The 15,818-nt window shown below is 44.3% G+C and overlaps 1 protein-coding gene across 1 annotated transcript in view; it reads left to right on the top strand.

The window, feature by feature from the left end:
* Positions 1-15,818, top strand: part of SLC9A3R1 (solute carrier family 9, subfamily A (NHE3, cation proton antiporter 3), member 3 regulator 1) — a 65,243-nt gene that overhangs the window by 36,394 nt on the left and 13,031 nt on the right. The window contains exons 2-3 of the mRNA XM_015410730.1: positions 9,668-9,829; positions 13,800-13,953. Of these exons, the coding sequence (XP_015266216.1) occupies positions 9,668-9,829; positions 13,800-13,953 (316 nt within the window). The remainder of the gene's footprint in view (positions 1-9,667; positions 9,830-13,799; positions 13,954-15,818) is intronic.

The following is a 15,818-nucleotide window of genomic DNA, read 5'->3' as shown; positions in this document are numbered from 1 at the left end:
TAGGCAGGAGATAAGCTGTAACTCTGCAATGCTTCCTCTAGGCTGTGGAGTCCTGTGAGCAAAAATTCCACTTTGTGAGCTACTGGCATTAGAATTGTGAGCAAGTTATTTGGCTACTGCATAAATTAGTTTGCTCTGGAGCTAAGACAAAAACGTGTGAGCTGGAGGCTAAAAAACTGTGAGCCAGCTCACACTAACTCAGCTTAGAGGGAACACTGGCTGAAAGTACAGGGGATCTGTCAGGTACTTCAATAACTCAGCATCAACAGCAGGTCCTTAAACAGGTTCAGCTTTATTGATCAGAGCAAGGTGAAATCATCTTGGACTCTGAGTCAGGAATGAGGCATACAAAATGGCAATAGTACTTATAGTGGGTTCATACAACACCCTGACACCTAGGAGCCAATAAGCAATTAATGTGGAGCGTGGGGAACTGGTTAACGGTTCAGAGGTGAGCAGGAGGTAACAGAGGCTTTGCGCCAAAGCGATGAGCACTCAAGGCCAACATGTAGATAAGAGGCCGAAGCGAGAAGCAGCTGCAGAGCATTACACATTCCAGAGTCAAGACAACACACCATGGTGGGGCTACCCGACAGAATTCCCATTTCCCCCCTGGAGGCATGGCATCCTGAAATGCTGGCCATCCAAAGGGGGATGCAAGCCGGGAAGGAGCTAGCATTAAAAAACAATTCTCTCAAACTGTGTGTTCCCAAGCTTCCACTTCCTATTTTTAAATCCCCCAATCTCATGTATCTCAATGGAGTCCAGGTATTCCAATGGGGTCGCTATTGTGCTGTTTTGGTGTTGTGTTATAGCGCTATAGCGCTCTTAAAAGAACGTTTAAAAAAGACGAAGATCGGCCACGCAGGTGAAAAAGGGCGGGAAAACAAAGTGGCGCAGTCTGAAATGCCAAACCACTTCAGAGATGGCTCCTTACCGGTAGGGGAGAGGCTTTGTGAAATGGCCGCCCCTGAACCGGTTTACTCCAAGACGGTACAATAACGGTTTAAAAAGGGTAATCTGAAGTTCTCAGCATAGGCAGGCCTCTCTCTTGGTTCCCTGTTACAGTGTATAGTTGATCCTCTGCATTATATAATGAAAGTGATACTACCACAGAAACACTTTCAGAGCTTGCTTACATGATAAGGAGTATCAGGGTCACTGGAGAGGCTGTTTAACTGCCTTATCGTAGATTCTCATCTCTCTCTGTTTATGGAAGACAAATTTTCCACAGCCTGTACTCTGAGATTAAGTCACTGATACTTTGTTTCCTAGAGTTATAGCCTCATGATAAAGCCAAGGGGCTGCCTTTTGCTCCAGTTCTGTGATGAGCTGCAACATCTACCCTTCTAGTGGGAATAACCATCTCTCTTTCCCCCCCATCAGCCTTTCATGCTCTTATCTCTTTTTCCCCTTCACTGTTATCAGTGTGAAGTCATGTAGTACATGTTAGCAATTCTCCTCTCATTAGTAAGAGGAATGATCTCCAGTCTGATGCTTGTGAAGGTTGGTGCTTATCCCAGTGTGTGTGGTTGAACAAACAACTTGAGGAAGATAGGTTCAGGTGGCTAGTCGTGTTGGTCTGAAGCAGCATAACAAAGTTTGAGTCCAGTGGCACTTTTAAGACCAACAAAGTTTAATTCTGGGTATAAGCTTTCGTGTGCATGTGTTAGCCAAATCGCTTTATTTCTTTAATAAAGATGAGGAATTATGAATATTAAATTGCAATTGGCTTTAAGGGAGCAATGACCTGTGTATACCAGAGTAGTTTATTCAGATCCGCAAAAATTGACCAGGAGACTAGGTCTTAAATATGATTTCTTTTATTGGATGATTCATAAACATATACAATTAAAATAAAACAATCACACACTTCAAGCAATACAGAACTAGAAAATTAGAATAATATAGCAACAGTTGCATGAGCAGGAAGCATACTGCATGAGCAGGAAGCATACTCTACCTGTCCAACACAACAAGGCGTTTCTGCAGTGAAAAATGGGGAAAATACTAGGGAAGGAATCGTGTGATGGCCAGCAGCACACGTAGTCGACTCCAGACAGCTACGAATGGAGTCAGCGAGATAAGGCGGGGTTAGGTAGGTGAGAGAAGAGAGCGCGAACAATGGGCAGATGCTCTCTTTATATACCCCAAGAGGGGCTTGGGGCATGAGCCGCCAAGGCACATAGTCCCCAGGAAGATACTAGCTTGAGGATGAGTACGTGCAGTAATGCTAGGAGAAGGTGGGGGGGGGGAAGGCTGCCTGCGTGCTGGAGAAGAAGTCTTTCAATGGAGTCCTTTGCAGGAACACTCAGACTTCTGGTGTAAAGCATGGCTTCTGCTTGCTGGCGACTGCTTATTTCTGGTATCAGGGAAGTTGATTTGTCTCCTGCAGGGAGGCAGGGGTGAGGAGCACCGTGGGTCCATGTCTGGCCGGCACACTGCTTCCGGGCAATGCTTCCCTCAGCTGGGCACGTGTCTACAGTCCAAGAGTTGACACCATCATGGGGCTACCGTACAGTTCAGTGCCTGGCATATTTGTCATACAGTTCAGCTTGCATCCATAGTCCATAGCCTTATAAATGCTGCACAAGGCGCTTGCAGGACAACATAAGCACACTGGACTCAAACTTTGTTAACTTAAGGAAGGTTAGGGCTTAATTTGTGACCAAGGAAGTAAGGGTGGCTTTCAAACACCTTTTAAAGGTTGGGTAATTCAGCATATTTGTTACATAATAAATGGCTTTTGCATGGGATCAACTCACAGGGTAAATGTATACAAGAAACAGTGACTTATAATTGCTACTTCATTTGCTCTCATACATGCTAGAGAGGCATACATGATAAGGAGTCCCAGAGTCACTGGAGAGGCCATTTACCTGCCTTATCATAGATACTCATCTCTCTGTTAAAGAAGACATGCTCATACATGCTAGAAAGTCCGTCTATATCTTTAATGTCCCCATGATGATACTTGATAATTGTACCTCCTGCATACCCAATCTCAGTACTCAGTCATTCATTTGTCTTTCTCCTCTACCTGCAGAATGCAGGGTTAGTTGGGCACAGCACAGCTGAAAGAAGGATGGTCCCCTCTAGGGGTATGCAAAAAGAAAATTGGTATTTTTGGGGTTTGGGTATACTGAACCTGAAAAATATCGGTGTTTCCTGATATTCCTGAAACCCAATATTGGTATGATCCTGGGCTGGGAGTCATGGCCAGAAAGGAAATAAATCAAGGTCCAGGGCCCCCTTCCTTTCTGCTGGCCATGGGGAGAGTTCTCCCTGTTAGGATCAGCTCCTAGGAGGGCTCTGTTGGGCAGTCTGGTTTCAGTTGGGCAGCCCAGCTGAGCCTGCAGTGAGAATTCTCCCTGCAGGATTAGCTCCTTAGCAAGCTCTGTTGGGCAGTCTGACTTGAACCAAACTGCCCAGCAGAGCCTGGGGGGCAAGGGAGGATCAGCTGGGGCAGCGCAGAGCTCTCAGCTCCCCCTGCCCCAGCAGATCCTGGGCTGGCTCCTCTCTTGCAGCTCAGAGCTGCTGAAGATGATCAACAGGGGCAGCGCAGAACTGACAGCTCCGTGCTGCTTCGGCTGGGGCTGGCTCACCCGAATGGTAGCTAAAAAATCGGCTTTTTAAATTCGGCTTAATAAAGACCCCCAAAATACTGATAAAACACCCCTAGTCCCTTCCCAACCAATGGTGGGAGACATTTTTTTTATAAAACTTTCCCTCATCCATAACTCTCAAACTGGGGGTGTAATTGGAAGGGTGGAGCTCATTGTTTGGTTGCTGGAGGTCCCAGGTTCAATCCCCCCATCTCTATTTAAATAATTTCAGGTAGCAATTATTGGGAGAGACTGTCTGAGACCTTAGAGAACAGCTGCCAGTAAGTGTGGGCAGTGCTGAACTAGATGGAAGAACTTAGTATAAGACAGCTTCCTATGTTCAGGCAGTCTCTTGGTATGAGTATGGCAACCCTAAAGGCAGGTGTTCACATTTCCTTTGAATAAATCAAGGTCCAGGGCCACCAGTGATGTGATCATGCGTCTGCTTCCCTTCATGTGTTGCTGAAAGTGACTCCTGATTTAAACAAATGCCAGGTGAGAGAAGGTACTTGAGGGTAAATGTGCTTTTCACATGATCACAGAATGCTGCATATTTGGTATTGCCCCAAAGAAATAGGCCACCTGGAGTGCTGTAGTAGTAGAATACAGAGATGAAAAATGCTCTTAACATTAATATTAACTTCCCCCTCCATTGAATCACTTTAAACCAGGGCTGTAGCCAGCGGTTAACGTTTATTTAACTTAACAAGCTTAAACTTGGTGAGGAAGACTGTACTTGGAAGGGGGAAAACACCCCCTCTTTATTAACAAATTAGTTTCTGGCTCTCTTGATTACAGTTGACGTCAAGTTCGTGAGGCTCAGCCTAAGTGGCTGATGTCTTGCATCTCTGGACAATTACTGGAACCATCATATGACTTTAGTTTTTTCAGAATGAGGGAAAGGAACTTGCACAGGAAGTGTTACTGGGCATCTAGGGCTTAAAAGGAACTGAAATTTAGAAAGAACTCGAGCTTGTGCAAGTCCTAATGATTCATTTGCCTCAAAATCCTGCAACATGTGCAGCATTGTCAACAAGATTTCTCCCAGAGAGCTGTAGCTTCCTCAAGGCAAAGTGACCTGTTATAAAATGTAACAATGAAATAGGAGCCACTGAAAAAGTGCATATTTTTTCTCTCCCCCCCAGAATTTCCACCATTACAGCAGCCACCAAGTAAAAAGAGCATGCTGGCTGTAGAGGGATGGTGGCAGCTTTACCACCCCTTCTCCACCCTCTGCTTGCTCTCCACCAGGAGCCTTGGCAGTCTTGTCCTGTAGCCTGCACTGCTGTGCTTTATGCCAAAGAAGGAGCAGGAAGGGAAGCCCTTCCCATCACTCCAAATACACAGGGGTGGGCTAAGGTTCACCTGTGATGGGGAAGAACAACTCTACCTGCCCAGAAGTTATCCAGTAATTAAAAACATTACTTTTTATATTAATAACTTGTATTATTGGGGGGGGGCTTGCAGTGGCACACAGGGCACACAGTAGTTGTACGTCCTTTTGGTTGATGGTAACTGCCTGCATGGCTCTCTGTGAGCCATGGAGTATCACTGGTGTAGAAAGTAACAGCCCCAAATGAAGATCAAGCTCCAAAGACTCCGCGGAGTTGCTTCCAGTTTAATGTTAGTAATAGCAGTGTAGACTCACTAGTGAGTGGTTTCTTGTACTTGCTGGCTCTTGTGGGGTTTTGGCTTGAATAGCACAGTTGTTGATGCAGCATGCAGGTGGAAGCTGGCAGCTCTCTGCCTTTTTATAAGACAAGGGATATGTAGCACTAAATGGGGATTAAATGCAGCCAGGTTGAAGTTACACATGTTCTTTCCCCATGTCTGTTTGTCATTCGATACTCCTCAGTGTCGTCATTATTTTTCAGTGTGCCATTGGGCCTTAGCTTTGGTCCTTCACTTTTCGTTCATATGAAGGCTGTAGGCACTATTGTACTTGGGCAATTTTACTGGCTGAAGGCTTATTTCTGTTAAGTATTCTACACTAGAGGCAAGATACATAGAGCAGAAGGAGCCGAGAAGGTGATAGAAATACTGTGCGACTGAACAACAACAACAATTTCTAAAGTAGGCTGTATCCTACAGAAGCATATGCCATAAAAGTAATTAGTCTTTAAAGTGCACTGAGGATCCTTTTTTTTTTTAAGCCACCTAGTGAGAGTGTGCCATTCAACAGCAATGGGCTACATTCAAACCTCGGCTCATATGGGCTTGCTGGGTGGCCTTAATTGGGTCACTCTGGCAAGCTCTCTCCTTGTTTCTTGGTAAAAGCAGAGGCATAGGGGCCTACTTCACATAGCTGAGCATGAATTGCCAGTGTTAAAAATTCTTGGCGCTGTTTAAAATGTATTGGATATGAAACACAGAGTTGCCTCAGCAAATGTTAAGAATGGGAGAGGGAGAGAGAACTTGCCTTCGAAATCCAGTTTCCTTCCTTTTTTCCGTCTGTGAAATCAACGGAGGTGCTGTACAATACAGGCCCAGGGAGGGGAGGATTAAACATTCACTAATATATAATTGGCACAACTCAGTACATTCCATAACACAAGGGAGAAAGTGTTGGGTGCCACCTCTTCCATCGTTTCTCTGCCCCACCCTTCAGTTGCTCTTTCTTAATTGTGTCCTTTTCATAAGGTCTGGTGTTCTTGTCTTTTGTATTTATTGTGAAAGAGAAGAGAACAGTAACAAATGCAAAAAGTTAATCAATCCATATATCCCAGAACATATGATGCCACATCAAGGATATTATTATATTAACAAAAATGAAGGTCATAGAGAATATAAAGCCACAGGAAAAAAAAATAAATTTCCAAATTAAAAAAACCTTCATTTTAACACAAACTAATCAGAATCTTTGTTCAATATGTTCAAACAACAATGAAAACTAACAATAGAGTAGGGCTTGGACATACCCTTTTCAGAGAACTGAGTATGCAGGCCATGTATTTTTTGTGCCCATATGAAATTAACAAGCATCTTCTGCTGTTTGGTCATGAATAACATAATAGCACTGTAATGATATCCAAAGATGAATAAAATTTGTAGTAATGCCTTCTAAATGACTGGGATAATAAGCCTACTATCAATATAGCCTTGGAATGAGACAAAGGGAGATACTTTTATCTTCAGAATATAAACCTAAATAAAAAGGGCCAGAAGAAACTGGGAGATGAGAGGAAAAAATAAATAAATTTTTAGAAAGAGAAATGCTCTCACACATTTTAAAACAGCTTTCAGTGTAATGATTGTTCAAAAATATATACACATCTATAGGGGTTTACTAGGTTATTTTTTTATATTATTTGAATTCTGAGTCAGTCACATACTTACTAAGAGAACCTCTCATCTTAGGCCAGGCTATTACTGTATACTTCTATATCTTTATATTCCCCAGGCCATTTCTGCTTTTGCTTAATCATTAATGAGTTCAAATCAACCGTCTTCAGATTACACTTCTTACAGTGCTTCCTCAGATGGGCTTTGATAGACCAATAAGTCCTGCTGCCTCTTCTCCTGCCATTTCTCCAGGATCCCCATCAGGATCCTCTTGGCTTTTTGATGTGCAAACCTATTGTGAATGGTGAGTTAATAAAGTATCCTGCTTTTTAGTGGCTCCAGTGTAGTGACTTTATTTAAGAATTCTTTGCTTTTCTATGGCTTTTCTATTCTATTACTGGTTCAAGCTTGGACTATTTTAGATAGGCTGGGGCTGCTCCTGTAAAAGGAAGGGGTAGCTTCTCTCAGCAGGTTGTGTGTTGAGTGGATGTACAGAGGCACATCTAGAGAGCCAATGGCATATCATGACCAATGTTCCCTCTAAGCTGTGGAGTCTTGTGAGCAGAAATTCTACTTTCTGAGCGACTGGCCTTAAAGTTGTGAGCGAGCGATTTGGCTACTGCATAAAATAGTTTGCTCTGGAGCCCTCCTTCCTGAGCTAAGACAAGAATGTGTGAGCTGGAGGCTAAAAAACTGTGAGCTAGCTCACACTAACTCAGCTTAGAGGGAACACTGATCATGACATGAAAGAGGGTGGTCTGGCTTTTATTACTGCAGGTTAGTACAGTGTGGAATTCTTTTTTATGCTTAAGGTTGCTGATGCTCTAAAGGAAAAAATGCCTTACCCCTTCAACAAGATGCTTGATCTCCTCCGCTTGTCTCAGTCAGATTGGCTTACACCTATAGGTCACCCATCAGCTGGACCATCAGGGCGCAGGGAAGACTTTATTCCACGGCTTCAAGCCGTCGAAGAGGCTAACCCTCAAAAGCCCTCTGGCTTGGAACCCACCGCAAGGGTTCCGTGGGAGTGCCACTTGAGGTGGCATCCCTCCAAGCCGAAGGTGTGCTAGTCGCCTCCTCGAGCTCCGAGGAGAGCGACCGCCATCGCCGATCCATCCACCAGAAGCTCCATTCTCTTATTTTCTTATTGGTAAATTGTAGGAAGACAAATATGTTTATTTGATGATAATATGATCCTTGCTTTATTCTGGTAGTTTCACATGTTAGTTTTGGTATTTCAATGCACTTCCTTCCCTTTTATAGTCTTTGTAGTAATAAATTAAATAAAAATTTCAAAAAAAGAAAAGAAAAAGGAATTCAGGGCATGGCTGTTCCACATGTCTGCCCTATCTCTGGGTTTTCACAGTAGTGGAGTCAGTTTATTTTCTTCTGTGTGTACCTTACATAACCAGGGTTTTCAAGGGAGGGTGCTGGCATTGTGGGTGGCTTCACAGCACACAAACACCCTTTATTTTTTGTGCATGTTTATATCAATATCATGGCTGCATTTTTTAAAGACACAACAATATCAATATATGCTGTGATTATAAGGTCAGGCAGGCTCTCTGAATTCCCAGCTTCCATTTTTTTAAAAAGTCCCAGGCCTCTTTCCTAGCAGAGATTTATTTATTTATTGGATTTTTATTCCCCCCCCCCCCAGCGGGCTCAGGGTGGATTACAACAAAACAGAGTTGGAGACATGTCACAATAAAATTAAACTTCAAGACAGCAGCAATTACATAAAAAACCTGTTAGGGCCATGTAGGTGGAATCAATGGGGACTTTTAGATTGGAAACTAGAGCAGGGAGGCCAACTGAGATGGACACCCACTGCCTTTCCCGAAGGCCTAGTTTTACAGGCCCTCCATTTTACAGGCCCTGCTTTTTTCCTTATATTTCTGCAATGAAAGGAGATAGAGACTTGAGCTTTTTAGAGACTTGAGCTTTTTTAAATGAAAGCTGGGAATTCAGGGAACCTGCCTGACATTTTACTTTGTACGGCTGACAGTTTGAGGGGGGAAGTTAATGTTTTTATTGGCATTTTGGTGCAGCTTTTTGCTGTCTCATGTCAAAACAAAATCCCCTAAAGACTGCACAAAATGTTAGAATCTGGGGTTCAGAGGCATTTACTGTCCTAGATTCTCCCAGACAGGCCTCTGATTCAGAAGCCTGGGTAACAGCGTGACAAGGTGTGCCTGGCATATGTAAAGCAAAGCTAACCTTCTGCTTTGCGCTCACTTCTATTTCCACATTAGGAAGCCTTGTAGGAGTTGAAGGAATCTTGGATAAGAACTTGCTGTAGAACTGGGTGTTGGTTGGCTTGCGTGAGAAGTGCTTGTATCATGAATATTTTTTCTTTTCACTGGAGCCTCTTCAGCAATTACATAAACATGGTGCTGATTTCTTCTTTTGGGGTGGAGAAAGTATCAACTTGTGCCGCTAGGGCAGTGGGAAAGCCCGCTTCCATTTATGCAGTCATCGGGTACTATTTCCCTTTGCCAGATTTCCCATTCTTTGAGTATTCAGCAGATATAGCAATATAAAGATTGCAGTTTTCACAGCTTTTGTTCTAAGTATTTTTGTGGACGTGCCCCAGGATATGAGGGCTAGCAGACCCAGATTCATTCTGTGTTAAGGCAGTATTTGCTTCTAAATAGATGTTGGCACTCTTGCCCAAGTTCACTATAGCTGAAATGAAACTGATGAGGAAGAGTGACTAGAAAGATGATGAAATAACCATTAACCATCTTCTGAATGCTGCTTGTGATTCTCTGTTTTAGGATGAATGGCGACCTCGGCTCTGCCAGATGAAGAAGGGCCCCAACGGGTATGGGTTCAACCTCCATAGTGACAAGACCAAGCCAGGCCAGTATGTCCGGGCTGTAGATCCAGACTCACCAGCTGAATCTTCAGGACTGCGCCCACAAGACCGTATTATTGAGGTAGAAATTGTGGAGTACTTCAAGGGGCTAAGTGTAAAGGTTTTCAGTTGGATATTGCCAACCCAACAGAATGCCCAGTATTTCATGGGTAGGATCGGCAGTATCCACTACTGCTTCTGCCTCCCTAGTCCCAGTAATACCAGAATTAGGTCTGGTCTTCCCACTGAAATTGGTGGCCTTTTAAATGCCATGAAGTAGCGGGGGAGGTCGGATGGGCCCTTCCTGATAGTTTTAATTAAATATTGGGAGGACTCTGTAACAATATGTCAGAATGTTACAATACTCATGATATTTAATACAATATTCACGATACTTAATAAAAACAATAATCATGCCCTTCCCAAAAAAGAATCAAAATGATAACCTTGCTAGTGCATACCCCAAGCTGAGTAAGTGGGCATGTCCATACAAAACAAAATCATTTTGTGGTATGAAAATAGAACGTGCAATGAAAAGAGATGGCGGAGTGAAGTTGCTGCAGCAGCAGAGACCACTTTCGTGGCATATGGCTCTTTATCTCATTTTGCATAAGTTACTACAATTGGACTCAAAGTCAACATGCTTTCATTTTATTTATTTATTTATTTATTTCCTCAATTTATATCCCACCCTCCCCGCCGAAGCAGGCTTTTGTATCATATCCAGTTATTTCTCAGAAAATTGAAGTATGACCAGGTAACCAGAATTCCATAGGGATTACTGGCAGGATAGGTCACTAAAATGTGACCGAGCAAAAATAAAGTAACCCAGTTACTTGTTAAGAGCTTCTCAAATGCAGCTTGTGAAGTTGAAAAAGTTAGTGCCAGCATGTCTTGCCAGTTTTTCAAAGTGCCTCCCCCTCCCCTGCCTTAAGGGAGACATACTGCCAGTGACCTTTGCTGTGGTTAAGTCCCATTTCCTGACTTGGGAGTAATTCTTGTTTTACAGCTTTTCCAAACACCTAGGTTAGCAGCCTGACGGACCATAAGTCTGTGCAATCCAGTGTTTCTCAATGATCTCAAACTCTGGCATTTGTTCTATGGGTAAATGCATGGAGACTGTTTTATGCAGTAGTAATGCAAATCATTGCTGATTTGGTTGAATGTCATTTCAGACAAAAGGAGGAGGAGATGAGATTGGATTTATACCCTGCCCATCAATCGGAGTCTTAAAGCACCTTACAAACTCTTTTCCCTTCCCCTCCCCACAGCAAACACCCTGTGAGGTAGGTGGAGCTGAGAGAGCTCTTTCCAGAACTGTCCTTGAGAGAACAGCTCTGACAGAACTATAGCTTGCCCAAGGTCATCCAGCTGGCTGCATGTGGTGGAGTGGGGAATCAAACCTGGTTCTCCCAGATTGGAGTCCACACACATAACCACTACACCAAACTTTAATCTGGAGTGCAAATGCAAGGGCTTCCCTGGCTCGAAAGCCAGTCAAATCCGACTCTAGGGATGCGGTGTTCATCTCTGTTTCCAAGCCGAAGAGCCAGCGCTTCTCCGTGGTCATGTGGCCAGCATGACTAGACGCCGAGGCGCACGGAATGCTGTTACCTTCCCGCCGAAGCGGTACCTATTTATCTACTTTCAATTTCTTGCTTTCAAACTGCTAGGGTGGCAGGAGCTAGGACCAGAGACAGGAGCTCACTCTGTGACGCGGCACTCGGGTCTCGAACTGCTGAACTACCGGCCTTCCAGTACTGGAGTACTGTCCCTCTATTTAGGGTTTGGTGTAGTGGTTAAATGTGCAGATTCTAATCTGGGAGAATCAGGTTTGATTCCCCACTCCTCCACTTGTAGCTGCTAGGTGACCTTGGACAAGCCATAGTTCTGTCACAGCTTTTCTCTCAGGAGCAGTCCTTGAAAAAGCTCTCTCAGCTCCACCTACCTCACAGGGTGTCTGTTGTGGGGAGGGGAAGGGAAAGGAGTTTGTAAGCCGCTCTGAAACTCCAAGTGAAGGGCAGGGTATAAATCCAATCTCTTCTTCTCTTCTTCTTCCATCACAGAGCTTCTGCTCTGTGGAATAGGCTCTCTTAAGAGGTGTTCAGGAGGCACTGCAAGGTTTGTTTGTTTAGGATTTTGATGGGATATGGAAGAAGGCATCTCTTAGGGGTGGGAAAGGTATTTTGTCTTAATTTAATTTGGTTTTAATCTATATTGTGTAAGATTATCTGTAAATTTCCTTGAGGGAAGAGGAAAGATGGGGTACAAATTTAGCACAAGTGAAATACATTGTTCCCATGCCCCCCATTCTCACTTTCATCTGGCAACAAGATACACTTGGTTGCTGTAGCATCTACTTGAAGACCAAAACTTTTCCATCTCCAGCTGCGGTGTGTTCAGGGGCCTCTGTGAGTGGATCCTTCTGAATGCTGCTTTTTATTATCACACCGTCAAAGTGCATGGCGTTTTACAGAGTAATAAACAGACTGGTACTAAAAGGCTTGAACTAGGGGAGGACAAATGTATTAGTTGTCCTGGCACCAGTTACAGCCAGATCTTTCATGCTGAAGCTGTTCAGGGATTAGCAGCGAAGCCAGCAAAACCTCATTAAAATCAGATTTTCCTGAAGCGATTAGCACAGGATTGCACAAACCAAGCTGCCAGGTGTGCATAACCAGAGATGCTCACAGCCTAGATTATAGGCCTGCACCCAGCACGTGATATTGTGGACAAACTGACTGAAAGGCTGGCAGGCAAGCTCAGATGTGTAGATTTAAAATGGCTGGAAGAAATGTCCCCTGTGTCTTATTTGCTGTGGGAGATCTTTCCCTGCCTTGCCACTCACGAGCCTTTTAACTGGCAATGCTGAAGCATAATCTGTGATCCAGGGTTGGCTGAGAAAAGCCATTTGATATGAATGACCATTTGGTTATCCCTACTTACAGCTGTTGGGTGTTGGCTATCTGGCAACAAACCTGTTGGAAAAGATTTCAGCACTAGCCACCTGCATTCTACAATCATTTCAGCAGTCATAGAATCCACATGCCCTGCATGGCTGTGTTTATTCATCTTGCACTCTGCCTTGAAGTTCATTAAATGAACTAGGAAACCACTCTATCTCTGAGGCTAACCTATTCACAGGCTCACTGTGAGGATATAATGGGGAGGCAAAGCACTGTATATACCTACCCAAGCTCCTTTGAGGAAGAGCAGGATCAAAACGCAACAAACAGTCATAGAGAACTAGCAGACCTCTATGTTCTTGCCATGACAGAAGAAAATTGGTGCATAAATGTAATAAGAAATAGTAATAATGTGATAAAATTTTAGGTATGACTGTGCACTGCTAGACAATCGAAGGAAATGAGCCATAAATGTGGATGTATTCCAGACTGCTTATCATAATGTGAAATGACAGCCAGATTACTATAACCCACGTTGTTGGTGAAAAGGATTCCTGAGAGTCATGGTACCTAATGTTTTTTGTTAAGTGAGGACGGCAGAATAGTTACAACCAGGGGTCATTTCATAGAAAAAGGGGTGCAGGAGCTCATTAGCACAACTCATTTGCATATGCCACACCCCCTGACATCACCGGAAGTGTGTCAGAAGGCAACACCCACCGTTTAGGCACCCCTGGACTGTTTTGGATTGCTTGTTTGGGGGGGGGGGGAACGTGCAGATCTGTCGTCGCAGAGGAGGGAGAGCTTGTACCTGAATAAAACCTGGTCTTAAAGGTGCCACTGACCGTTTTGGGCCGGGGGGGGCGGTCGGGGCTCCGCAACTTACCTGGCTGCTTCTTGCTCTGAGGGCTACTGGGAGCAGGGGGTGCGGCATGTTGCATGTGCCCGTCCCCTGGGCTCTTTACTGCTGGAGCTCCGCTCCTGTGTGCTCCTGCAGGAATTGACCCCTGGTTACAACAAAGTAGTGGCAGCCGCAGCATGATTTGAGTGGTCATGTGACTGCTTCCTCAGCCTAAGGCAGCCGCTTCTCTTGGAAACTGCCCAAGTCTCTTTCTGTGGTCTCAAAGCATGTTGTTGTCTTGGCAGGTGAATGGGGCGTCCATGGAAGGCAAACAGCACTCTGATGTAGTTGAAGCCATAAGAGCCGGCGGAGACGAGACAAAGCTGTTGGTGGTGGATAGCTTAGCAGATGAATTTTTTAAGAAGTGCAAAGTCCTTCCCTCAGAGGAGCATCTGACAGGTGAGGAAGCCTTGGTTGCCAGAGTGTGGTGGTACCAATTGTGTGGTACATAAAGAAATATCTTTCCAATTTCTGGAAGGTTTGTGGTAAGGTACTGTGAAAATGAGACTGGCTTGGAGGCTAATATTCAAGATAGTATTCTTTCTGGGTTAATGTATATACTCCAGTTAATCATTCAGTATATATTGTTGCAGTCATGAACTGAAATATTTGAAGTACCCACCAGTCTCATCCAGATGCAGTTCTGGTTTCTTGGAAACCTTGATTTGCAGTCTAGGAGCTGGCCTTTAGAATGCATACTCCTTCTATTCCCCTTCTTGACATGTTAACCAAAGTTCACATATGAATGAAATTATGGTTATGGGAGAATTTGGTTAGTGTAGAGGCCCATGTAAACTCTATTCCATGATGAATAAGGCGGTTAAGGGGGGCAGCATGTCCTCAAGGCTGGCTCCTGACTGGCAGACCAGCGTTCTCAGGGAGTCAGTGTTCCAGACCATAAATGTGCATTCAGAACAGATGGAAGGTGGCTTTCTTTTCTTCTCATTTTGGATCTTGAAGAGAGCTAATGAGGAAATGAGTTATCAGCCCTTCTAGCCAATTTATTTATGTGCTGTTGGATAGTAGTAGCTGCTCTTTAGGACAGGAGAGTTGCCATTCCCATTGTACAGCCTACTTAAAAGTGCCGGGAGGGCTTATTAACATAGTTCCACTAGTAAGCTAGTTTGTAATGTAGCCTTTACTTGCAGTGAAAATAGTCTGCAAACAATGGCATTTACCATTTCTTCGGGTGCATTAGCTGCAAGCATTTGAGTGGGTGACCTTGGGCCTGCTCTCCATAAAGCATTTGCAGGGGAGAAGCCAGGTGATCCTTATTACATGGAATGTACATCAAGTATACTGCCAGTGGTCCTTCTAAGAGCATCTGTTTAGGCCAATAATTGTGAATCAGCTTAGTTTCCACCAGATGTCCCTAACAAGGAATATTCTTGTCACGTGTGTGTGGCATATGATTATAATGTTAATACAGACTTTGACCATTGGATCATTTAGACAGTAGATTTTTATTATTGACTTCATTGATACCTCTTCTTGCTTCTCAATGGGGACCTAAAGCAGCTTAACATCATTCCCCTTTCCTCCATTTTACCCTAACAGCCACCCTGTGAGGTAGATTATGCCGAGGGTGTGTCTGAGCCAAAGTCACCCAGCAAGCTTCCATGGCATGTTGGGAGTTCAAACCTGGGTCTCTCAGGTCCTAATCCAATACTCCAGTCACTAAACCACACTGGCACACTCAGTACTGTCCACCCTGAGTGGAAAAAAGTTCTCCTAGGTCTTAGGCTGATACTTTCCATGCAGATCTAAAGCATCGTATTTGGACTGGAAAGGTATGTGTTAGTCCAAGGAGCGAAGACACCCCCCCCCCCCCCCCCCCCCGTGACTCCCTCCTGCTCCACGCCCAGAGGATGGCAAAAAACCTCCAGGCCATTTAGAGGCTTAGAGAAGGCCTTCTCCAGATCATATTTCTAAGCCATTAACCTGAGTTCTCTCTGTGTATGGTTAGTGACTCCCAGGCTCTTGTTCCTCACTATTTCCTAATTTGACAGGCAGGGCCTGGCACCCACTATTCATTAGCCATGCAAATACAGGCATGCAAATGTGATCGCCTCTCGTAGGCTGAAAATGAAGAATATGTTGCACACATCCCTGCTTTCTGCAGTGACTGGAAAGATTTGCACCTTTCCAGTTCTATCTTTTTGTTTCTTCTCTTGCCCCCACTGCCTTTGGGTGAAAGCTTGCAGTAAAACCTCATCAGCTGTTCCTTAGCTCTCCCGCTTCTAAACGTCTCAGCATTTGAACTG

The sequence above is a fragment of the Gekko japonicus genome, unplaced genomic scaffold, assembly GCF_001447785.1.
Source record: "Gekko japonicus isolate JY-2015 unplaced genomic scaffold, Gekko_japonicus_V1.1 scaffold15, whole genome shotgun sequence".
Lineage (NCBI taxonomy): Eukaryota > Metazoa > Chordata > Lepidosauria > Squamata > Gekkonidae > Gekko > Gekko japonicus.
The sequence above is the reverse complement of the archived record's forward strand: the minus strand, read 5'-3'. Positions and strand labels throughout refer to the sequence as shown.